The 26076-nt window shown below is 45.0% G+C and overlaps 1 protein-coding gene across 7 annotated transcripts in view; it reads left to right on the forward strand.

The window, feature by feature from the left end:
- OSBPL1A (oxysterol binding protein like 1A) overlaps positions 1 to 23446 on the forward strand; it is a 253732-nt gene extending 230286 nt beyond the window's left edge. For all 7 annotated transcript variants that reach the window (XM_077270363.1, XM_077270362.1, XM_077270364.1 and 4 more), the window contains 4 exons: positions 3358 to 3474; positions 5921 to 6044; positions 9608 to 9698; positions 23020 to 23446. In XM_077270363.1, the coding sequence (XP_077126478.1) occupies positions 3358 to 3474; positions 5921 to 6044; positions 9608 to 9698; positions 23020 to 23122 (435 nt within the window). In that variant the 3' untranslated portion in view covers positions 23123 to 23446. The remainder of the gene's footprint in view (positions 1 to 3357; positions 3475 to 5920; positions 6045 to 9607; positions 9699 to 23019) is intronic.
- Positions 23447 to 26076: the final 2630 nt, after the last annotated feature.

Here is a 26076-nt window from a genome sequence, read left to right on the forward strand (position 1 = left end):
TCTGTTTTAATTTTGAATAACTAATAAAAATCAATATAAAAAGACAAGGCAAAGACCTCCAAAAAGGAGGGGAAAAAACACAGCATAAGTATTTATTATTTTATTATTATTATTTATTTATATAGCACCATTAATTCCATGGTGCTGTACATGAGAAAGGGGTTACATAGAGTTATAGATATCGTTTACAGTAAACAGGTTTACAATGACACACTGGTACAGAGGAGAGAGGACCCTGTCCTTGCGGACTTACATTCTATGGGATAGTGGGGAAGAGACAGAAGGTAGGGGTGAGGCGGCGGCGGCGGCTCTGGCGGTGGTGAGGCGGCGGCTCGGTTATTGTAGGCTGTAGGCTTTCCTGAAGAGATGCGTTTTCAGGTTCCGTCTGAAGGATCTGTATGAGTATGTATGAAAAGCCAATTTGGAAATCAAAATATAAAACCAGTAATAAATACAATGCAATCTGCTATAACCAGTAAAAAGAGCAACAAGGTACATAGTAGGGAAAAGTTCCAGAGGTATGCTAACAGCTGGTTAACAAATGAAGAGCTCACTGTAAGCATAGCCATTATCTATCTCTCCATTCATAGGCTACCAAAAGGCGAAGCAATGTGAAGAGCATGACATAACTGCAGTGTCCCTGCATGCTCTGTGCACTAATAATCATACAGTGAAGGCTTCTCTTCGCATAAGATTCTCATAAGAGTCCGATGACCTAATGCACACCTAGTAATCTGGTATAAATAACATGGGTGTATTACCTCTAATGGAAATGGGTCAGGAGACTGTGTGACGAGCAGTGTTCCCCTCACAACCGATGGGTGCCGTATCACGGCTCGCATCTTCTGGGGGGTGTGTAAGGCTATGCTTACATTGATCTCTATTTTTTTTTCTTTTGTTAATCAGCTGTTAGCCATACCCCCAGAACTTTTCCCTGTTATGTACCTTGTGGAGGTTGATTGCTCCTTTTGCTGGTTATAGCAGATTGCATAGTATTTATTATTGGTGTTATATTTTGATTTCCCAATTGGCTTCTAATACATATTTATGCTGTTTATGCCCCTCCCTTTTTGGAGGTCTTTACTATGTCTTGTTATATTGATTTGTTTTTATGTTGAATAACCAATAAAATAGTATGTAATTATATACCACCCCATAGACCCCAGTCCAGAGCCTCTCACCTAGCCAAATCAGTTCTCATGCTTCGCACTGACGAGGGCCAACAGCCCAAAACACCGTGTCTGCGATTGAGATACTGATTTGGCTTTTATCCCAAGTCATATTGCACGACTCGTTAGAGGGTTGATTGTGACTTGTAGGATCGCTACTTCCAACAGGTGGCGCTATAGAGTTTAAGTCCTCTTTTTCTCAGAAGAGGCAATTTGCATATGTAATTACATTAATTTTTGTTGGAATCTCTTCCTATGGAAAGGTTATATGCTGTAAAAGATCATGTTGCGTCATAAATATTAAAGTGTGTAACATTCATTATTGGACATATGGGAGTCCATGTTTAGAAATTTGCATTTGTACTGATAAATGCAGTAAATGATTGACCTTTAGTCGCATTAGGTTCAGGTCACTGCTAAACGATTCATATGTGCAATAGCCCTGGTATGGAGCTATTCCGTTCCCTGTTATCCACCCCCTCGCAGTGTCCACAGCCGACTGAATAACCACAGACAGCAGGTCTCGGGGATAACAGCTGCTTTTACTTCAGCAGAATGGGGAGATATAACATGGACGTAGTAGTTTACAGGTCACGTGGGGAATTCATGGCCAATACAGTTCAGGATTGGGTTCTGACACAGAATTGAGGTTCTGGTGCTTTAAGAACCTGTTTTAGTGAGAAGCAGTACTTGCAGGTAATCTCTTGGTAGCATAAAGGCAGAAGAGGGAATATACTGCAATATGTACAGACCTGAATTCCCGTATTCATTTTCTCAGTGGGTCACGGTACGTGCCGAAATATACTTGAAGTAAATAATGGATAATTTGCGGTGAGGCGGGGGACCCTCGATTTCCTCAACACGCGGAGCAATAGGTTCTTCTGTTCTCATTTAGTGCGACCTAATGCTGGAGAAACACGCCTTAAACCAGACAGCGGGGATCCAGGGTTAACAGGGTTAAAAGCCTTTAGCCATCTTGGCTGTAGAAGTCAGGGGAAGACCCAAGGCATTAGGCCTGGCTATAAGTCTTGAGATGAAGAGAAGGATGACCCTCCAGGCTCCAAGCCCAGAAGGGTCCGGAGACCCTCGCCGGAGGTCTGATCTGGGTCACATCTTTCCAGAATTCTGTCTGGTCTCCCCTGAGACTGGAGATCGCTCCTCCCATTAATCCATGGTGACAGGGTCACTGACCAATAGGATAACGCTCAATTCTTGTATCAGACTTCACATTGTGGGATTAATGTATAAAGCAACACAACAAATGAAAAGTGCACTTAATAGAACACTGAAACACATACCTGAGGAATATATGAGATTAGTGAGTTTTTGATTCATTTAACATGAAGTGGATAACTTAGGAGTGAGTTGCAGTGTACAGAAGCCACTCACGGTCCAGGGTTACTTAAAGGGACGGACACACTCTGGACCAGGTCTCTACACATGTAGCTCTTTCAAAGACAAGTTAAGCGATACCTTTTACATTGCCAGTCCATTCATCTGTTACTGAGAAATCAGCGTTTGAATTGATATGTAAATGAGTGTGTATATCTGACACCTCTGTCACTCCAGCTCTATTCCCCACCCAGCGTCCCTTTCTCTTGCTACGCTGACAGACTCTATGCTGTGTGACTCCTGGCAGAGGAAACGTCAGTCAAGCTGGATGAGGGCGTGCTAGACGGGAAATAGAGCTGCAGTGACGGAGGCTTCAGATCTACCATACTTAGACGACAAAAGCTTTTCGGTAACAAATGCTGTATAAGACAACATATAGGTCTGCACAGGAGCTGTAGATATAATTCAGTGTAATACATAAATGCTTTGGAAACATAAATGTTTGCCTGGGTTTACATAGAATTTGAGTCTGGAAATGCATTCCTGGTCCTACTTTCTCATTGTTAGTCATTTTTGCTTATTTACATGCTGGCAGATGTAGTCTTTACACCAGATACTATGCAGTTATTGATATAAGGATTGTCTGAGCCTGGCTTAGCTCCTAGGGCTGCCTAATGACAAGCCTTTGGACTGCTTTGAATGATGACCAGTGCTATATAAGGAACACAAGTCATTTACCATATAACTTTGTTACTCAAAAGCAATGCTAAACCCGTGACCTATAAATGTGGTCTGCGTCAACTCAACGCCAATGGTATCGTTATATAATGCATATGATTTCATTTACTTTTAACAGTCTGGAAATACTGAGGAGATTGATGAAATGCCGTTACCAGACTCTGAGAGCGTACAAGTTATTCCCGGGAGTACCCTGCTATGGCGAATAGCCCCTCGACCATCCAATTCTGCACAGGTTGGCCTCATCCTACTCCATTATAAGCATATACTACATAACTTTACACTTTAAAGTGTAAACTTTAATACATTTGGCATAATGCAGTAGCACACTTTGTATATTTAAAGAGTTGGAGTAGTTCCCTAACATACTTCTGCTGCTGAAATTACTCATTACAGGTGGGAATGATTTGGTGAGAAATATTTTGTCCGCAGCACCTAGTCCACCTAAATGTAATAAGCAGAGGAGTTTTGTTGATGGTGGCATGTACATTGCCTCAACTTCTATGCACATTCTGCTGAAAGAATACAGATCTTGATAATTCTCAGCACATACAGGGGGTGAAATGAGTATTGAACACAGCAACAGTTTAAGTACGGTAAATATATTTCTAAAGGTGCTCTTGACATGAAATTCTCACCAGATGTCGGTAACAACCCATCCAATCCACACGAGCATGAAATCAAGCCATAGATGACCATGAGCTAACTTATATGTAATAAAGAAAAATGATAAAGGAAAATGTATTCAACACACTTTCTGAAATGTATTTAATACTTCGTGCAAAAGTCTTTGTAAGTGATGACATCTTCAAGACACCTCTTGTATGGAGAAACTAGTCGCATGCATTGCTCAGGTGTGATTTTTGTCCCATTCTACCACACAAACACACTTCAGATCATTAAGATCCCGTGGTCTCCTTCCATGAACTCTGAGCTTTAGCTCCTTACATACATTTTCTATAGGATTCAGGCCAGGTGATTGGCTGGGCCATTCTAGCAACTTCATTTTCTTTCTCTGAAACCAATTGAGTTTGATTGGTTGTGTGGATGGGTTATTACCGACATCTGGTGAGAATTTCATGCCAATAGCACTTTTACAAATACATTTACTTAGAAAACTGGTGACGTGTTCAATACTTATTTCACCCACTGTATATTCGGTAAAGATGCATGTAATGAAAATTGTCAAAGTAGTTTTGTTAAATGAAAGTTTAGACTTATGCATAACTCTGCATCTTTTTTTTGACCATCCCTGCACCCCCAACTGCCTATTGCACTGTGCATTTTTTTATGGTGTACTTCCTTCCCTGGAGTGCAACCTCCACTTATTTTTTCTAGATTTCACCTTGCATTTATTCCTTTGATGTTATAAATCTCATGATTCATCAGTACAGCACCATGTGGCCAGCTAGCACCAGTACATCTCTGGCAGCTGTGAGAGTAGTGTGATTATCCTACTTTGTATGTTCTCTTAAGTAAGCTTAGAGATGACCATACAGTTAGGGAGACTGAATTGTGATCTCTGTAACTATAACTGGGTGAGGAGCTAATAATCATCTGCAATTGTAATAGGGGTTTAAGTTCCTTTTTGTGGAGAACTTTTGTACAGTCAAAGCAATTTCGTCATTCAGGAAGTTCTGGTTGTTGAGAAGTGGATCTCATCTTCAGGACTGCACTGATCATCTGCCTCCCAGCGATCTGGTTGGCTTCAAAGTCGCTTTTGCAAGCTGTTTAGAACACATAGAAAACAGCTTGTAAGTGAGTGAGCGCTACTTACCTAGATTCTAAAACTTTTACTTCTTATCTGGTAACGCATTAAAATAATTGAAACTATCAAAATCCTACATTCTTAATAAACATTGCTCATTTAATGATAAGGTTTCTCCTTGTGGAGAGTGACATACCAGATCTGGCTTGTCAAGGTAAGGAGGCTTATTCACCATGCAATGCTCCTCTGGGAAATTTAACATGCAAATGGCCTCTTAAGAGGAAAAAAAGGACTTAAACTCTATAGCGCCACCTGTTGGAAGTAGCGATCCTACAAGTCACAATCGACCCTTTTACGAGTCTTGTAATATGAATTGGATAAAAGCCAAATCAGTATCTCAATTTGCAGACACGGTGTTTCGGGCTGTTGGCCCTCATCAGTGTAAAGCATGAGAACTGATTTGGGTAGGTGAGAGGCTCTGGACTGAGGTCTAAGGGTTGATTGTAACTTGTAGGATTGCTACTTCCAACAGGTGGCGCTATAGAGTTCAAGTCCTCTTTTTCTCTGAAGAGGTAATTTGCATATTAAATTTCCCAGAGGAGCATTGCATGGCGAATAAACCTCCTTACCTTGACAAGCCAGAGCTGGTATGTCACTCTCCACAAGGAGAAACCTTATCCCTTTGACCTCAGTCCAGAGCCTCTCATCTAGCCAAATCAGTTCTCATGCTTTGGACTGATGAGGGCCAACAGCCCGAAACATCGTGTCTGCAAATTGAGATTCTGATTTGGCTTTTATCCTAAGTCATATTACACGACTCGTTAAAGAGTTGATTGTGACTTGTAGGATCGCTACTTCCAACAGGTGGCACTATAGTGTTCAAGTCCTCTTTTTCTCCGAAGAGGCAATTTGCTCATTTAATGATACACATTGTTTTCCTGTTAACTAAAATATCTGACTTTATTTGTTATAGATGTATAACTTCACCCACTTCGCTATGGCCTTGAATGAATCTGATAAAGGCATGGAAAAAAGTATACCAAAGACAGACTGCAGACTGCGTCCTGATATTAGGGCAATGGAAAATGGAGATATTGGTAATTATAGAACACTTCTCAAGGTCTTAACTGCACCAATCGAGAAGGCTTTCCATAAGTTAGATGTTGTCAGGACTGTACAGTGTTATTCACCAGCCACTGTCCCATTTAGAAGGTCTGATTACTTCTTTGTCATGCCACATGGCCCTCACAGGGGCATGGTCGCATCTAAAGCAACATTGGTATTGGAATGTGGACCACCTTAAAATTTTACAGGGTCCACAACTTTAGTTCTTTGGATGCAAATTTGGGCAGGCGGCAGTTGCTCAGGCTTCGGCCTGAGTAAGAGTGGAGAACTTGGTAGAAACAGTAGATTTTCCCAACCCTGGGACCTTTTTAGGATGTTCTATGGTTCTCTGTCCCCCAATGAAGGGTCTGATCAATTAAGATTTGTGGTACTCATTGTACAATCTGTTTCTCTGTATTCTTCATTGGGGGACACAGCACCCACCCTTAGTTGCCTGGTTAGGCGTTCATTTTCATCTCTCTGGGTGTAATTGAATTATTTTTCCAAATGCTTTAATGTTTGTTTTGCTTCTCTTACCTCCTTTCTCACTAAATTGAGGGAGCCTTAGGCTAGCAGGGGAGGTATAGTCTGCTGAGACTATTTTCATTTAGAAGGTAATATTGGTTCCAGCTGACAGCAGACTATCCCACTGTTGTATGTCCCCCATTGAAGACTACTGAGACAGATTTTACATTGAGTACCAAAAATCTTGATTTTCAGAATGAATGATCATTCCTGGTGGAGAAAGAAGCCTATTCATCTGATAGCAAACTTTCTTTTCATATGTACTATTGATTTATATAAAATTTAAAAAAAACTGTTACACTTCAACTATACATTGGAATGGTAAATGATGGCTTTGAGTTTTCTCCATTTGAATACAATCTTTGTAACTGTGAATTGGTTGAGTCCAAACTCTTTAGAGATAGTTGTGTAACCTTTTCTAACATGGGGAGCATCAACCATTCTTCTGATGTTTTCTGAAGTTGCCGTTGTTTGTATATTTCCACAATTGTGCTATGAAGATCAGACTTTGATAGATCTTTTCCTCATTTAAAAAAATTACCAAATCTATTTTACTTACCATATATACTCGAGTATAAGCCGAGATTTTCAGCCCATTTTTTTTAGGCTGAAAGTGCCCCTCTCGGCTCATACTCGAATCATTGTCCCAGGGGGTCAGCTGGGGAGCGGCGGCTATCACATACTCACCTGCTCCTGGCGCGGTCCCTGCATCTCCGATGGTCTCCAAGCGCCGGCAGTTCTTCCTGTGTTGAGCGGTCACATGGTACCGCTCATTACAGTAATGAGTATGGACGCGACTCTACTGCCATAGGGGTGGAGCCGCATATTTATTACTTTAATGAGCGGTACCAGTGACCGCTCAACGCTGGAAGAAGCTGTCAGCGCCCGGAGAGACCATCATAGAAGCTGCCAGGGACAGCGCCAGGTGAGTATAATGGAGAGGGTGAGCATTGCGCAATATTCACCTGTCCCCGTTCCACCGCCGGGCACCGCTCCGTCTTCCGCGTCCTCTGGCTGTGACGCTCAGGTCAGAGGGCGCGATGATGTGTTTAGTGTGCGCCCTCTGCCTGAACAGTCCTCCCCCTGAGCAGAGGACGCAGAAGACACAGCGGCGCCCGGCGGTGGAAAGGCGACAGGTGAATATTGCAAGTGCCGGGGGCCTGTGCAACGAGAGGGGAGTATGTCATTTTTTTGTTTGTTTGTTTTAATCGCAGCAACAGCATATGGCGCAAATGTTTCTATGGAGCATCTCATGGGGCCATAATCAACATTTGTGCAGCATTATATGGGGCAAGTGTCTCTATGGAGCATCTTTTGGGGCCCTTATTAACCTTTATGCAGTATTGTATGGGGCAAATGTGTCTATGGAGAATCTTATGGGGCCATTATTAACCTTTATGCAGCATTATATGGGGCAATTGTCTCTATGGAGCATCTTATGGGGCCCTTATTAACCTTTATGCAGCACTGTATGGGGTAAATGTCTATGAAGCATCTTATGGGGCCCTTATTAACCTTTATGCAGCACTGTATGGGGTAAATGTGTCTATGAAGCATCTTATGGGGCCATTATTAACCTTTATGCAGCATTGTATGGGGCAAATGTTTCTATAGAGCATCTTATGGGGCCATTATTAACCTTTGTGCGGCATTATAAAGGGCATATTTTAATATGGAGCATCTTATGGGGCCCATCATGAACTTCATGGAGCATTATATGGGGCGAATTTTGTATGGAGCATCTTATGGGGCCCATCATGAACTGTATGGAGCATTATATGGGGCTCCTGATTCAATATTGATATTCAAAAACACTTAACCTACTGATGTCTCAATTTTATTTTTATTGGTACCTATTTTTATTTTTGAAATTTACCAGTAGCTGCTGCATTTCCCACCCTAGGCTTATACTCGAGTCATTAAGTTTTCCCTGTTTTTTTGTGGCAAAATTAGGGGTCTCAGCTTATACTCGGGTCGGCTTATACTCGAGTCTATACGGTATTTAATTTGCTTTTCTTGATCAACCTTGTGTAAAAATCTGCAGTAGTTTTAGGTCAAATTTATGCCACATAATGTATAATTCTGATGGATTCAGAAACCTTCAAGCACCACTGTAATGACATTTGTCAGTAGGATCAACCCTGGTAAGTCATGTATATGGACATGTAGGTCTTAGGAAGCTGAATAAAAATGATTCGTTGATATCTGCTGTTCGATGTTTTATACCAGTGAAATGCACAGTTTTCTTCATATGTAAATGAGCTGTACACATCTGTGTCTGGCTCATAGATCTTCATGAAGATCTGCCTCCAGAGCATATTTTAAAATAAATGTAATGACTGCCAGTCTGCTCTCCAGATCTAGATGTCTCACACTAGTAATGCAAATCTCCACCCCTCTTAATTGTAAAATAAGCTCTGGAAGATTCTCAGAGATCTATGTTATTCCCATAGATCTTAACAGTTCATTTACATATTAAGAAAAATGTGGATTTGTTGGGAATAAGAAATTAGATCTTGGATATCAATGTATAATTTTATTCAACTTTCTATGACCTACATGTTCATATAGACTACTTAAGAGATTCTATACGGCACCAGACAATTATATTGTACCCATACAGGTATAATAACTCATCAATGAATTAATTTACAGGAGAACAATGAGTCAAAAAAATGCCAACAATATATTTATAAATCAAACAAATATTTTTATTTAGTAACAAGACATAACCATTTTTAAGTTACACGGGTCTCAAACAATATTTTGTGAATCACACCTAAAGTGTGATTCACAAAATATTGTTTGAGACCCGTGTAACTTAAAAATGGTTATGTCTTGTTACTAAATAAAAATATTTGTTTGATTTATAAATATATTGTTGGCATTTTTTTGACTCATTGTTCTCCTGTAAATTATTACTTAAGAGAGTTGTTCCTACTGATAGATTCCCTTTTAATATTGTATAACAAGTTGCATGCACAAATTGGTCTAACTGCCTTTTATTAAGTTTTTATTTTCATTATCTAAGACACAGCAAGTGAAGAAAAGAAAAGACTAGAAGAAAAACAAAGAGCCGCTCGGAAGAATCGTTCTAAGTCAGATGAAGACTGGAAAACAAGGTGGGTAGAGCAATGAAAACTTGTGTATTGGTATGATTAAAAGTGCTATCGCTGTATATTTACTGGATAAGTTGATCAGCGTGGGGGAACCTTGTTCCGTGGGGGACTGACCAGAAGGAGCCACAAATAGACAGCGTGAAAAGCGGTCCCTCAGCTTCAAGATGGCGCTGTCGTCGTCACGCTGGAGACAGATGGAACAGGGGAAATGAGGAGGATGGAAGTGGTGACCAGGCTCGAGCAATTTTCCATCACAATAATGCTGGTCTCAGTGGGTGATGGAGGCATTCACACAGCAGTTACCCCGCAGCTATGCACGGGCTACGGAGCGGAAGAATCGGGTGAGGAAAAGATGGGAGAGGCAGCCAGATTGTTCAAGGGGCGAAAAGCTGCATGTGGCACAGTATTTCCTGCCTCACAGCCTAATCTGCACCACAGGGGCATACAGGTACCAGAGGAACCCACTTTTAAAAGACCCTTTCATGGCAGTGGTATTTCTGTTTTGAGTGTACAGTTTGGTGGTCTTACAGATGAGATAGCAGGTATTTGTCACAAACTGCAGAAAATAGAAGATGGAACAGGGACAGTGGAAGGCAGAATCGGCACTATTGAGGATCAAATAGCCGGCACAAGCAAAGAGCAGGCTAGCAGCAGATATTACTGCTGGCGAAAACAGATGACCTTGAAAATAGATCAAGGCGCAATGATATAAGACTTATTGGTGTGACTGAAAAAGTAGAAGGCTCTTCTCCTACTGAGTTCTTTAAAAACTGGCTGAAATTTTCTGTGGAACAAGCTCATGGGGTTCTCTTCCTCCTGGACAGCCTCCAAGATCTGTGCTGGCTAAAATTTAACACTATTGGGACAGATGATCTTGCGACAGGCAAGGGATCCCCTGAATCTTACGGTATGTGCACACGTCAGGATTTCTTGCAGAAATTTCCTGAAGAAAACCGGAAATTTTCTGCAAGAAATCCGCATGTTTCTTTTTGCGTTTTTTTCCCGCGTCTTTTTTAGCATTTTGCAAGCGTAATTAGCTTGCAGAATGCTAAAGTTTTCCAAGCGATCTGTAGCATCGCTTGGAAAACTGATTGACAGGTTGGTCACACTTGTCAAACATAGTGTTTGACAAGTGTGACCAACTTTTTACTATAGATGCAGCCTATGCAGCATCAATAGTAAAAGAGAGAATGTTAAAAATAATAATAAAAAAAAAAATGGTTATACTCGCCTTCTGCAGACAACCGATCTCCTCAGCGGCGTCCGTTCCTTTAGATGGTGTGTGGAGGACCTTCGATGACGTCGCGGTCACGTGACCGCGACGTCATCATGGTCATGTGACCGCGACGTCATCGCAGGTCCTTCACACACATCAGCTATAGGAACGGAAGCGGCAGCGTGCACCTGAGAGGCGGGAAGACTGCGGGGGCCATCGAAGGTGAGTATATGACTATTTTTTATTTTAATTCTTTTTTTTTTTTTTTTTTTTTACCAAATATACGGTGCCCAGTCCGTGGAGGAGAGTCTCCTCTCCTCCACCCTGGGTACCAACCGCACATGATCTGCTTACTTCCCACATGGTGGGCATAGCCACATGCGGAAAGTAAGCAGATCAATTCCTAGTTGTGCGGAATCCCCGCAATTCCGCAAATTTAATGAACATGTTGCTTTTTTTTCCGCGGTGCAATTTTTTTGCGGAAAAAAATGCAACATTTGCACAAGATATGCGGAATACACTGAAAATAATGGGAGGCATATGTAAGCGTTTTTTTCACGTTTTTATCACGTTTTTATAGCGAAAAAATGCGAAAAATACTGAACGTGTGCACATGGCCTTCCGATTAATGGATCAAAAATCTCGATCTTTCTGACTATTATATAGAAGTGCAGAAACAAAGGGCCAAATTCTTTGGTTTCAAAAACATCAGAGATTTGCACGTCCCATGGTCAATGATGTACCCTCCCAAGTTAAGGGTGGTATCCGGAAGTACTATACACTTTTTTTTTTTTTTTTTTTTTCCTCCAAGACTCAAAAGAAGCCGCTGGCTGGATATGAGACAGATACCCCAGGATCAAATTCTTGATGTTACAAGTTGAAGATCCTGTAGTATAAACTCTAATTCTTCAGAAAACGGTGATTCTTGAGTGCATAAGAAATCCTGCTTGTTGGACAGGTTTTTAACAAATGTTGGTTTTTGGTTTTTTTTCCTCAGGTTTTGTTTATATTGCAGTCCTTAAGTCTCCTTGGTGGATAATTGCACCCCAGTTAGGCGTAGGTTTTAGGCAGGATTCTCCTATACTTTCCACAATGACTGAGCCGTCATTTTCTCTGTCTTTTAGGGGTTTGACAGACACAGCCATAGAAATACTTCACCACCTTGTTCAGAGCTAGGTGCTTCATATCTGGTTGGGGTTTTTTGAATGTTTTATATTGTCCACAATCCTGTAATATCTGCTTAACTAGCTATGTAAAACGGAAATGCTCTACTGATAGGATATTGGAATTGACGTATATCTACTATATTAAATATGGCGGGGTCAGTGAAAATGTTTAGCTGGAATATAAGGGGTCTTCTAATGTTAAAAGGCAGGGAATCTTTCACATCTTACCCCTGAGAAACTTCATCTACTAAATAAGAAGTGGTTACAGGTCAACTATTACTCCACGCAATCTACCTACACTCGAGAGTTAGTATATTAGTACATTCTAGTGCACAATTTGTGTTAAAGTGATAATGCATACAGAGGGTCAGTATGCTTATTTCTTCTCAGTCATTTATGAAGTCTCTACGAAGTCTCTCGTATTAATAATCTCAATCTACATAGCACCACACTATTCCAGTAAAACTATACCAAAAAGTCTTAGTGCTGGTGTCTCACAAATCTGCTATATTTTAATAGGGGATTTTAATTATATATGCCAGATTCTCTCTGGGACAGAGGGAGGCATGAAGCCAAGAGGGTGGAAGGCAACTGTATCCCCTTTGGTCGCTTACTTAAGGAGACTGCTTTAATTTGTTTTTGGAGAGCGGGTCATCTTTATACCAATATTCCTGTTTTTCATCCAAACTCTCCTCTGTTGAGAATTGATGTGGATCTTGGAAATGAACCGAATCATGGTGTTATATCAGACATCAGCTAGCTACCCAGAGTGCTATTCGATTATTGGCCTCTGTATCTCCCTAGGCCTGCTTTATAACGCGGTCCGTTAACGCTGCCATTAACCCTATGTGAGGGCTGACTGGAGGGGATTATGGAGCGGGCAATCACTGCGGGGAGGAAGGAGCAGCCATTTTGCCGCCGGACTGTGCCCATCACTGATTGGTCATGGCTGTTTTGCTGTGACCAATCAGCGACTTGGGATTTCCGTTACAGACAGACAGACAGATACTCTTCCATGCACATTCGGGCAGTTGCAATCGTTGGTACCCTGTTTTCATCCTGCTGTTGTCTCATCGTCACTTTGTTTCGACTAAGCGGTCCTTGTAACCGCGATACGCGTTGGGTTCTCCCACCATCTGGTCCTGTTCTGTACACTGGTCGCTGGGTTACCCTCCTTATTGTAGGTGACTATTGGGTAACTTTTTGCACACTGCTGGGGTGGCGTTTGTAGCACGGTCTCCTTGGCTGCGCTTTTTGGCCATGGGCAGCGGTTGCTATACCCTTTCATCATGCATTGGGGCTGATGCTCTGTCATATTTAGGACTTATGTCTGTAAATTAGCAGTGGATTAGGGACCGGGCCCCTGCCTTTATTTCTTTACTAGGAGTGAGACGTTGTTCCCAGTAATGTGTTGCTTGTGGATCTGCAATTGTGTTCAGCACCGTGTATGTTATTCATGCTACTTATGCAGAAATCATTCTTGAACAGGCCTCATGGGGGAGTTTTTGTCTGTTTATTGTTTTCATTGGTTTTAACACTTTTGTTACCAATAAAGTTGTTCCTTTTTTCATATGTTTGATTGGCGGTGTGCAGATTATTCAGTGGCTTCTCTTTTCTTCTTTTTTACGGATACTGCTATTAGCCACTTTCTTGCACCCCCCCCTCTGTTTGGATTATTTAGTTACTATATTGTAGTGCGCCAGCTATCTTGTTCCGTTAAAATATTCCTACCAATCAGCCATGGAAAGGGCTTGTAGTTCTTGTGTGAGCAAGATATATCTGTTGTTCACAGGTTTTTTAATGCCCTGATGTGGTCACCAAGGTGTGGGTGTGTCTGTATTAGGGGGAATTCTGGATGTATTCTCACCGATTGTTCCCTTCGGACCCTTACTCACACCTGTGTCTTCACATTTTATAGGGTTGTGTCTCTACTACTTGTTTGATAAAGTCTTCATTGATATGGCCGTTTGTACTTGGCCTCGGAGTGTTATGAATTACATTGCTAATAATGCTTTCAATATTTCTGTACTTTTTTTTTTTTTCACACCTGGTTTGCTTCTGCAGCTCCTGCTCACTGTATGCTGGTGGCGAGACACATTCTCTGCTTCTTTAGCACACATAGCGATCGCTTGCGCATGTGCTGTGATAGCTTCCAGTTTTTGGAGCGCATTCTTGCATGTTAAATAACAGATTGCCAAAAGCAAGTAACTCTAACTAAAGACCTAAATTTTTTTTTACTTTATTAGCCAACCAAGGAAAAAATTAAAACTCGCACTAGACAGTGAAGTATTTGCGACACCAATATATCAACAATTGAATTAGATTGAACTCACGTCCTATAAGATGCTCATTACCCCATTAATAAATTCAATAGGAGGCATGTGGATTCAGGTGCAGCCGCTACCTATACCAGATTTATCGCCATATCAACCTACACTGCCTAGTGTTATCTAAAAAAAAATTGCCCTAAACCTCCCTGACATGTTTCGCCAGAGTTACTGGCATCAGGGGATTGAGGCTATATTATATACACGGAGTAGCGATACGCGTTGGGATCCTCCAGGCTTTCTCATGCTCCATGTGGTGGCAAGTATTGGTGGTGTTCTTTACTAGTGATGAGCGAATATACTCGTTACTCAAGATTTCTCGAGCACGCCTGGGTGTCCCCCGACTGTTTTTAGTGCTCGGAGATTGTTTTTCTTGCCGCAGCTGAATGATTTACATCTGTTAGCCAGCATAAGTACATGTGGGGATTCCTTAGCCACCAGGCAACCTCCACATGTACTTATGCTGGCTAACAGATGTAAATCATTCAGCTGCGGCAAGAAAAACAATCTCAGAGCACTAAAAAATACTCAGAGGACCCCCGAGCATGCTTGGGAAATCTCAAGTAACCAGTATACTCGCTCATGACTATTCTTTACATATCTTTTGTGGTTTACAACATGGATACATTTCTGATCTTGTTGAAACTTTGCACCATATTATTGTTTACAAGATCTGTACTTTATTGTGAGTGATTTGATAATTAATATTATATTTTTATTGTATGCTTTTCAAATTTTAGTGGCTCTCCACATAATTATTCCATGTTGTGTACTGCTTGTCCTATTGCATGGAGTCATCTATTGCCCTACTTCACTGGAGTTATATTTATACTTTGTGGGGTTATTTGGACCGACTTAGCCTGTATACGCACATTCTATTAGGGGTGTATGCATGTCTGTTTTTTATGCTATTTTACACTTTTTTGTTTTGTAAATAAAGCTTTTTTCACTTATTTGTTGTGTGTGTACTTTCATTTGGGTTTCTTTTCTTTTTACTCTGTCGCCTCATTGGGGGACACAGGACCATGAGTGTTATGCTGCTGTCCACTAGGAGGCGACACTATGCATAATCTGAAAAAGATTAACTGTGGCTCCTCCTGTGCAGTATACACCCCTGGACGGCATCAGCCTTCTCCAGTTTTTGCTTAGTGTCACATAGGAGGCACATTTCTCCGTTTTTTCCGACGGGATTACAGATGAAGAAAAGAGGGTCTCCTGTGAGACTCCCAGCATGGCTCCTTCCTCGGCCCCCTATTATGGGGTTCCCAGTTGAAGTAGAGATGGCTATTCCCCATGTTGCTCCTTCCCCAGTCCCTCGGGTGCTGGTTCGAAGTCGAGACCCCCCTCCTTCCCCAATTCCTTTTGGTTTCTGGGTTGAGGTCGAGGCGAGGATAAAGGCCCCTGAAGGTGACAACAGCACCCTCCCTATCCCCCTCTGTGGGTATTAGGTTGAGACGCCTCAGGTAGGGACTGTATAGGCAGCATTCTACAGCTCCCAGCAATGGGCCAGCACACTGCGCCTGCATCCAGGGACCCCAGCCCAGCTGCGGGCTCCTGTTGGGGCCGGGGGGAGTGCAGGCAGGCATGGCACATAAAGACACAGGGCTCCCTGCGCCCCTGTCTCTGCGGCAGCACCAGCTCTATACTGCCTCAGGGAGACCCCTACCGGGCTCCCCCTTCCGCGTATAGCCCCACCGCCATCCTGCCTTTAAATCCGGAGGGGTCCGGTTCAGATCCGACCCCCTCCCGGACTTTCGCGCCGGCCTGGAGCCCTTCTGGGCCTCGGGCATCTAATTTTGGCCCCGGCTTCGGCCTAGCTGAAGCTGCCGCCTCCTCTCCGCCCCCCGGCCCGCCCCCCGGATGACAAATATGACACTCTACAGTGTCATAAAGGGGGTGGATCGAGACAGAAAGGGCGCGTTTTTACACAGCCTTGCCGCCTTTTTCCAGCTCTCCGCCCCCTTCTCCTCCTTTCCGCTCTGTCTCAGCAGCCATTTTCGGCTGCAGATTAACCCTGCATCTCCTGGTCTGCAGGACCAGGCAGCCAGTCTCTGGGGGGCACAGGACTGTGGATCTTCGGCGCTGGACCTAGGGGCACACTGGTGGGGTAAGATCACAGCTGGGTTTTTTACTCAGCTGTGAATCCATATTACCTATAAGGCTCCCCTATAGGGTTCTCTACCCCTGTAAGGTCATCTGCTGGCAGCACTTCTGCACTCTGCGCACTATGCCGGGCTCAAGGTCCAAGAGAACCAGGCAGAACTGCTATTATGCATTCTGCACAGCCTGCGGGACCGCTCTCCCCAGTAGTAGCACGTACCCGCATTGTCAGAACTGTATACAACCTAATGTGTCAGAGCCCCAAGAAGCTCCTGCCAATGCCTCGGTGTCTAATGCCACGCCGGAATGGGCTACTCAGATATCGCAATCTATGACGCAGTCTATAGATAACCTAACCTCCACATTGCTTCAGGCTCTGCAGGGTCATGCCCCGGCTATGACCGTTACCCAGCAAAGGGAGAGCTTGACTCAGGAACAAGATGACCCTGGCACATCCACGTCTAGGTCAGGACGCAAGCGGACCCATAGGTCAAGTCCATCTGCGTCATCCCATAGCACACGGTCATCCCCCTCTAGGGAGAGACACCGTAGCTCCAGGTCATCTAGACCGTCCCATTCCAGGGACAGACAATGCAGATCTCCGCAATCCCCGACCAGAGAGGGCCTCCTCCCCAGCCCACTCAGCAGGGAACGCCTCAGTGATACACAGGATTCGGAAGGCATCCGCGACTGTGACTCAGACAGAGAAACGGAGGGGTCCCTGATCCCAATCCCTCCTAGCAATACAGCGCTAGTTGTGGACATAATTTCATCCATCCATCCATCGGGTGCTGGACATTTCTGATCCGCCACCAGAGGCCCCAGAACATAAGATTTCCTTTGAAGGACCTCTGAAGCCGCCTAAGGTTTTTCTCTAACCACCCAGAGTTTAAGGCGATCCTTAAAAAGCAGCTCTCTCAGCCTGAGAAAAAATTCGCTAATCGCAAATATCTGGAGGCGAGGTACCCCTTCCCACAGAAGGACACCAAGGAATGGACAGATCCACCTGAAGTGGACCCCCCAGTCTCTAGGCTAGCAGCACAGACCCTCCTTTCACTGCCAGATAGCTCAACCCTCAGGGACGCAGCAGTCCGGCAGGTAGAACGCATGGCTCGTTCAATTTTCGAGGCAGCAGGGGCATCCCTGGCTCCCGCGTTCGCCTCAGTTTGGGCTGCCAAGGCTATTCTGGCCTGGGCAAAGAATTTACAAGCTCTCCAAGCATCTGCTCCTGAGCTGTCGGACCAAGCAGTTCAAATAGCAGTTGTAGCAGACTACATGCAGCTCTGGATTCAGCAAGGGGAGTAGCGGGGATAGCATCAAACGCCATCACGATTCGGCGTATCCTCTGGCTGCGGGAATGGAAAGCGGACGCAGCCTCAAAGGAGTCCCTCACGCACCTCCCCTACCTCAGTGGGAGACTTTTCGGTGAACAGTTGGACACTATGATATCCAACGCCACCGGGGGTAAGAGTACTTCTCTTCCCCAACTGAAACCTGAAACCTAAACGCACTTACAAGAAGCGTAACCAAAATCGATTCCCATCCCTTCGGAATTCCTCCGGCTGGTCCGTCTCGCGTCCAGCACAAAATCGTAACCGTTCCCCACGCAGGGACAACTTACGATCGACGCAAAGGTCGGACAAGACCTGGCAGCCAAAAGCAGGCCAGCCTAAGCCCAGAGGATGAAAATCTGACTTTCTCCTCATCATGACTCACGGACCCCGGAAGACACCACACCTGTAGGCGGCCGACTTTTGCTCTTTCATCAAGTCTGGCTGCCTATTACAGAGGACAGGTGGGTCATGGAACTAGTGTCTTCCGGATACAAAATAGACTTCACCTCCAACCCACTGGACCGATTCTTCCTCTCTGTCCCCCCAAAACCGCCAGCCAAGGCTCGTGCCTACCACCAAGCGGTCTCCTCGCTTTTTCAAGCAGGAGTCATAGTACCAGTACCCATGACCGACCGCTTCCGAGGGTTCTACTCCAATCTGTTCGTAGTTCCCAAGAAAGGAGGCAGCGTACGGCCCATACTAGACCTAAAACAGCTCAACAAATATGTACGGGTCCGTCATTTCCGCATGGAGTCCCTTCGGTCCATCATTTCGTCCATGGAGAAGGGAGAATATCTCGCCTCCATAGACATACAAGACGCATACCTGCATATACCCATTGCACCTGCCCATCAGAGGTTTCTCAGGTTCGCAATAGGCCAGGACCACTACCAATTCGTGGCTCTCCCTTTCGGACTCGCCACGGCTCCCAGAGTGTTCACCCAGGTCATGGCAGCCACCATGGACGTCCTGCACTCCAGAGGCATAGTAGTCGTTCCATACCTGGACGATCTACTCATCAAGGCTCCCACCTTCAAGGACTGCGAGCTCGGCGTCTCAATCACAACCGATACACTCAGTCGCATGGGTTGGTTAATCAACCTACAAAAGTCATCAACAACCCCGAGTCAGTGCCTGACCTTCCTGGGAATGTTATTCAACACCTCCAGGGGTCTAGTGCTCCTTCCCAAGGACAAGGCACTGGCTCTCCGACTAGCAGTTCGCACCCTCCTCTGCAAACCCCCTCGATCTCTCCGGTTTGCCATGAGTCCTCGGCAAGATGGCAGCAGCAATAGAAGCTGTCCCATTTGCCCAGTTTCACCTCAGACCTCTCCAACTAGCCATTCTCAAGTCCTGGGACAGGAATCCCTTTTCTCTCGACAGGGAGTTCCAGCTAACGTCGTCAACCAGGAGGTCCCTGCACTGGTGGCTCAAGCCAACCTCGCTAGCAAAGGGGAAATGCTTTCTCACGGGTCAATGGCAGGTTCTGACCACCGACGCGAGCCTGACGGGTTGGGGTGCGGTGCACCTACACCACAGGGCAAGTGGTCCCCAGTGGAAGCGACCATGCCCATCAACATCCTGGAAATTCGTGCCATCCTTCTGGCATTGAGGGCCTTCCATCACTTACTGGCAGCCTCTCACATCAGAATACAGTCGGACAATGCCACGGCCGTGGCATATGTGAATCACCAAGGGGGGACCCGCAGTACCCAGGCGATGTGAGAAGTGTCACACATCCTCCGCTGGGCGGAGGACACAGGGTCGGTTCTTTCGGCGGTCCACATTCCGGGTGTGGACAACTGGGAAGCAGACTTCCTCAGCCGACAAGGAATAGACTCGGGAGAGTGGTCTCTCCATCCCGAAATTTTTCAACACATCTGTCTCCGCTGGGGGACCCCGGATGTGGACCTAATGGCATCCCACTTCAATGCCAAGGTCTCCAACTTCATGGCCAGAACACACGATCCGCGGTCGCTCGGAGCAGACGCTCTGGTTCAGGACTGGACCCAGTTCCAGCTTCTGTATATTTTTCCACCTCTCCCCCTGATATCCAGAGTGGTGAGGAAGATCAAACAAGTGGGAGTTCCAACCATCCTAATTGCACCGGACTGGCCCAGACGCACATGGTACGCCGACATCGTACAACTCACAGCAGACGCCCCCTGGCGACTCCCCGACCGCCACGATCTTCTATCACAAGGCCCATTCTACCAACAGAACTCAGGGGCTCTCAATTTGACGGCGTGGCCCTTGAGACCTGGGTTCTAACCCAGGCAGGGCTCTCGACGGACGTCATTGGAACCATGATCAGAGCACGGAAACCAGCCTCTGCCAAGATTTATTACCGTACCTGGAAAGCTTTCTTTACCTGGTGCGAATCTCGTGGCCAGATCCCACTCCCTTATTCCCTACCCAAAGTACTTGGTTTTCTCCAATAGGGTCTGGAGGCCAGGCTGTCATTGGGCTCGCTTAAGAGCCAGGTGTCAGCCCTCTCAGTGCTTTTTCAAAGGCGCATGGCTACCAAGCCGCAAGTAAGGACTTTCCTTCAGGGGGTTTCCCGATTGGTTCCCCCCTACAGACGACCACTAGAAACGTGGGACCTCAACCTGGTCCTGACAACATTGCAGGAACCACCCTTCGAACCCCTTAAGGATGTCCCGCTCCGCCTTCTCTCCCAGAAGGTGGTTTTCCTGGTGGCAATCACCTCGCTACACAGGTTGTCTGAACTGACAGCACTCTCCTGCAGACGGCCCTTCCTGGCTTTTCACCAGGACAAGGTAGTTCTTCGTACGGTCCCATCCTTCCGAAGGTTGTGTCCGACTTCCACCTCAATGAGGAAATTTCACTACCATCCCTTTGTCCGTTTCCGGTTCATAGAGTGGAGAAGGATCTGCATACGCTTGACCTTGTCAGGGCATTGCGTATATACGTGTCTAGGACTGCGTCCTTCCGGAGGTCTGATTCTCTTTTCCTCCTTCCGGAAGGCGGCCACAAGGGTCTGCCAGCTTCCAAAGCTACCCTTGCCAGGTGGATCAAATCCACCATACAAGAGGCCTACCGCCTTAAGAATTCTCCTCTTCCAGCCGGTATTACGGCACACTCTACATGGGCAGTAAGGGCCTCCTGGGCCATTCGGCACCAGGCTTCGGCACAACAAGTGTGTAAGGCGGCCACTTGGATTAGCTTACACACGTTTACTAAACATACCCAGTCCTCAGCGGACACGAGCCTGGGTAGATGTGTCCTGCAGGCGGCGGTGCCCTAAGTATAGGGGCCTGTCTGCACAATATTTGTCCATTGCTTTTCACCCAGGGACTGCTTTAGGACGTCCCATGGTCCTGTGTCCCCCAATGAGGCGACAGAGTAAAGGAGATTTTTGTGTACTCACCGTAAAATCTTTCTCTTAGCCTCTAATTGGGGGACACAGCTCCCACCCTGTTGCCCTTTCCAGGCCGTTGTAACTGTTGAGTTCTCGTATTGTTTTCTTGAGCTCGTACATAGTTGCCTTCTTACAGGCATAATTATGTTATTCATGTTACGTTCCTCCTACTGCTTTTGCACAAAACTGGAGAAGGCTGATGCCGTCCAGGGGTGTATACTGCACAGGAGGAGCCACAGGAGCCTTATAGGTAATATGGATTCACAGCTGAGTAAAAAACCCAGCTGTGATCTTACCCCACCATTGTGCCCCTAGGTCCAGCGCCGAAGATCCACAGTCCTGTGCCCCCCGGAGACTGGCTGCCTGGTCCTGCAGACCAGGAGATGCAGGGTTAATCTGCAGCCGAAAATGGCTGCTGAGACAGAGAGGGAAGGAGGAGAAGGGGGCGGAGAGCTGGAAAAAGGCGGCAAGGCTGTGTAAAAACGCGCCCTTTCTTTCTCGATCCACCCCCTTTATGACACTGTAGTGTGTCATATTTGTCATCCGGGGGGCGGGCCGTGGGGCGGAGAGGAGGCGGCAGCTTCAGCTAGGCCGAAGCCGGGGCCAAAATTAGATGCCCGAGGCCCAGAAGGGCTCCAGGCCGGCGCGAAAGTCCGGGAGGGGGTCGGATCTGAACCGGACCCCTCCGGATTTAAAGGCAGGATGGCGGTGGGGCTATACGCGGAAGGGGGAGCCCGGTAGGGGTCTCCCTGAGGCAGTATAGAGCTGGTGCTGCCGCAGAGACAGGGGCGCAGGGAGCCTTGTGTCTGTATGTGCCATGCCTGCCTGCACTCCCCCCGGCCCCAACAGGAGCCCGCAGCTGGGCTGGGGTCCCTGGATGCAGGCGCAGTGTGCTGGCCCATTGCTGGGAGCTGTAGAATGCTGCCTGTACAGTCCCTACCTGAGGCGTCTCAACCTAATACCCACAGAGGGGGATAGGGAGGGTGCTGTTGTCCCCTTCAGGGGCCTTTATCCTCGCCTCGACCTCAACCCAGAAACCAAAAGGAATTGGGGAAGGAGGGGGGTCTCGACTTCGAACCAGCACCCGAGGGACTGGGGAAGGAGCAACATGGGGAATAGCCATCTCTACTTCAACTGGGCACCCCATAATAGGGGGCCGAGGAAGGAGCCATGCCGGGAGTCTCACAGGAGACCCTCTTTTCTTCATCTGTAATCCCGTCGGAAAAAACTGAGAAAAAATCTTTTAGGTGTGCCTCCTATGTGACACTAAGCAAAAACTGGAGAAGGCTGATGCCGTCCAGGGGTGTATACTGCACAGGAGGAGCCACAGTTAATCTTTTTCAGATTATGCATAGTGTCGCCTCCTAGTGGACAGCAGCATAACACCCATGGTCCTGTGTCCCCCAATTAGTGGCTAAGAGAAAGAGATTTTACGGTGAGTGCACAAAAATCTCCTTTTTTTTAAATACATTGTTATAGGCGCAATGGTTGCACCCTTCGACTTTCACTTTGGCTGTGCCCACTGTTCTTTCTCCTGAGCAAGATATATCCAATATCCAGTAGACGGCAAGGTAAACAGTTGAACAGTGAGGGTGCCTGGAGTCTGGTCTTTACCGATCTGATTATAATGACCTATCCGGACAGATAGGCTATCAATATTGTAAGCTCTGAAAACCCCTTTCTTGCCTGAACACACAGTATGGTAACATTTGTCGCTGATTTGACAATATATGCACTTAAGTATGTTATGTATAATCTGCATTTTAGTATAATTTACATGCAATTAATTATTTTTGCAGGTGGTTTCACCAAGGCCCTAATCCTCACAACAATGCGCAGGACTGGCTTTACTGTGGGAAGTACTGGGACAGAAATTACACATACCTTCCAGATATCTATTGATCGTGGCACATGATCGTGGCCACGAAAGGAGTCTATTCAGCTGTATGAAATGTAGATTTGTGTTCTCTGACTTTTCATGCAACTTGCACCTTTACAAACCCCATAGCACTTAATTTACGTAACCCTACTGGATTAGTTAGCATTTTGTAAAACCAAGGAATACATGATGAAACCACCTAGGCTACCATAAACACCAGTAGGAATTGTAGTGTTGAACTGGTGCTGGCAGATGACATACATTCATGTCTAGGGTCTGAAATTTTATGTGATGCAGAAATATATACCATATATTGAAAAATAAATGTTATTTTGATAAGCTCGAAAGATGTGAATTGAAGAATTTCTCAAGTGTGAATATTACTGGTGTGTATGAGAAGATCAAAATATAATATAAAGAGATGTTTTTCTTTTTATGGAGTGGTAATGGCTTTATGAATCTAACTTCACCTAGCAGAGCATATCCAAGTATCAAAGATTTTACATTCATTGATAAAGGTCTTTCAAATACAACAAAGAAAGCAATCCAATATTGTGTAAAGTGTATACAGTACATGTATTCTTTAGAATTTCAGGGATATAAGCAGCCATTTACATCAGGTTTGTTGTGATATTGGCAAATATGAATACATAAAATCCTATAATATAAAAATATATATTCCAAAAATCAACAACCACCTTTTAGTGACCCGTGCATTGTGTATGTGAACATTTAGTTTTAAGTTCTGTATCCAAGACATACCAGGCAATACAAGCCAAAATAAAGGGAATCTCACACTCCAAACTATATATGCATGTAGCTCTTTCAAAGACCTATCTAGCAATGCCTTTACATGTCCAATTGATTCCTCCGCTACTAAAAAAAAAAATCAACATTTGAGTAGATAAGCAAATGAGGCTGAAGACTACAGTAGATCTGAAGCCTCTGTCACTCCAGCTCTATTTCCTGCCAAGCACCAACTCCTCCTGCTTAAAGGGAACCTGTCAGCTGTTTTGACCGATAAGCTCTGAAAGGCAGTGGCCGTATCTTCTATGTACAGCATTCTATAATGCTGTAGATAGCCCCCCGGTCCGACCTGAAAGATAAGAAAAATAACTTTTATTGTACTCGCCTGTGGGAGGGGGGTAAGTATTCCGGTGCGATCTGGTCCGATGGGTGTGGCAGGTCTGGGTCCGGCACCTCCCATCTTCTTGCGATGCCGCCCTCCTGTTGCTTCATCGCGCTCCTGTGCAGGCGTACTTATCTGCCCTTTCAAACACAACCTTGAAGCATATAACCACACAAGGTAATAATAAAATTATATATACCTTTATTGTTATTAGTTAATTAAAAATACACAAGAACAGTGCCAGGTCAATTTATGACAATCAATAAGTAACATTTAACAAAACCAGAGTAGATTTGATAAGGAGAGAAGGTGCACCCAATAAAATGTGCTGCACCATGGAAGCAGCATGAGCATTTAAATGGAGGGTACCGGATAAATCACAATCAATTAATAAACTGCTAAAGTGCTTAGTGCATAAAGTGCCATAATGATTGTAGATACCTCCCTTGTCCAATATATATTAAGGGTTAGTGATCACATTCCCCCCGAGGAAGCCGAGGGCGAAACGCGCGTTGGGGCGCGTGTGTCTGCACGTGGAGTGAAGCATGGGTAAGGACTTTTGATGGGAACACGGTTTTTTGTGGGTTACCGTGGTGCTCACTTATTGAGTGAGTCCGAAGGAATGTGATCACTAACCCTAATCATTATGGCACTTTATGCACTAAGCACTTTAGCAGTTTATTAATTGATTGTGATTTATCCGGTACCCTCCATTTAAATGCTCATGCTGCTTCCATGGTGCAGCACATTTTATTGGGTGCACCTTCTCTCCTTATCAAATCTACTCTGGTTTTGTTAAATGTTACTTATTGATTGTCATAAATTGACCTGGCACTGTTCTTGTGTATTTTTAATTAACTAATAACAAAAAAGGTATATATAATTTTATTATTACCTTGTGTGGTTATATGCTTCAAGGTTGTGTTTGAAAGGTTAGTTGGAAGCATCACTTTTTTTACATTCGGAGTAGCTTTATGAGGTTTTCCTACAGACTACTATGTTATCGGTTTCTGAGATTGTGTATTTGTACTTATCTGCCCTGTAGAGGGTAGAGTAAAGTACTGCTGTGCACAGGCGCCTCTGACCTTTCCCGCCACCTGCGCACTGCAGTACTTTCCTCTGCCCTCAACAAGGCAGAAAAGTGTGCCTGTGCCGGAGCGCAATACCGGGGAGCCATGAAGCAACAGGAGGGCGACATCGCAAGAAGATGGGAAGGTGCCGGACCTGCGACACCATCAGACTGTCCCCCCGGGTGAGTATAATAAGTTATTTTTCTTATCTTTCAGGTCAGATCGAGGGCTTTTCTATAACATTATAGCATGCTGTATATCAGCCCTAAAAGGCAGTGGCCGTATCTTATATCGGCCAAAACTGCTGACAGGTTCGCTTTAACTGACAGCTACTATGCTGTGCGACTTCAGGCAAAGGAGCCGTCAGTAAAGCTATAGGAGGCAGCACTAGGCGGAGGATAGAGCTGGAGTGACAGAGGCTTCAGATCTACAATTGATCTTCAGCCTCATTTGCATATCAATAGTTCTGGAAGTGAAATAATTCTGACAGATTGCCAGTAAGGAAATCTGTCACACTTTATTGTGCCTCTAATTCTAGCTGATCAATTACAGATTTGTTTCCAGTCTCCAATAAATCCTTGAAAAAGAAACAGACTATGTACTGGCTCACGGCCACCAGGGAAGGGGAGCTGGATCTTTACGATAAGGTGCGCGGGATCTTTACGATGATATGGTGCACAGAAGTTCCAAGCTGGTTCTTTGCTAAATAGATTAATATGAAAAAAAAAGGTGTAATCCAGCCCCAACAAAAGAGAAAGCATAAAAACCTCTTTATAAC

Source organism: Ranitomeya variabilis, chromosome 6, assembly GCF_051348905.1.
Source record: "Ranitomeya variabilis isolate aRanVar5 chromosome 6, aRanVar5.hap1, whole genome shotgun sequence".
Classification (NCBI taxonomy): Eukaryota; Metazoa; Chordata; class Amphibia; order Anura; family Dendrobatidae; genus Ranitomeya; species Ranitomeya variabilis.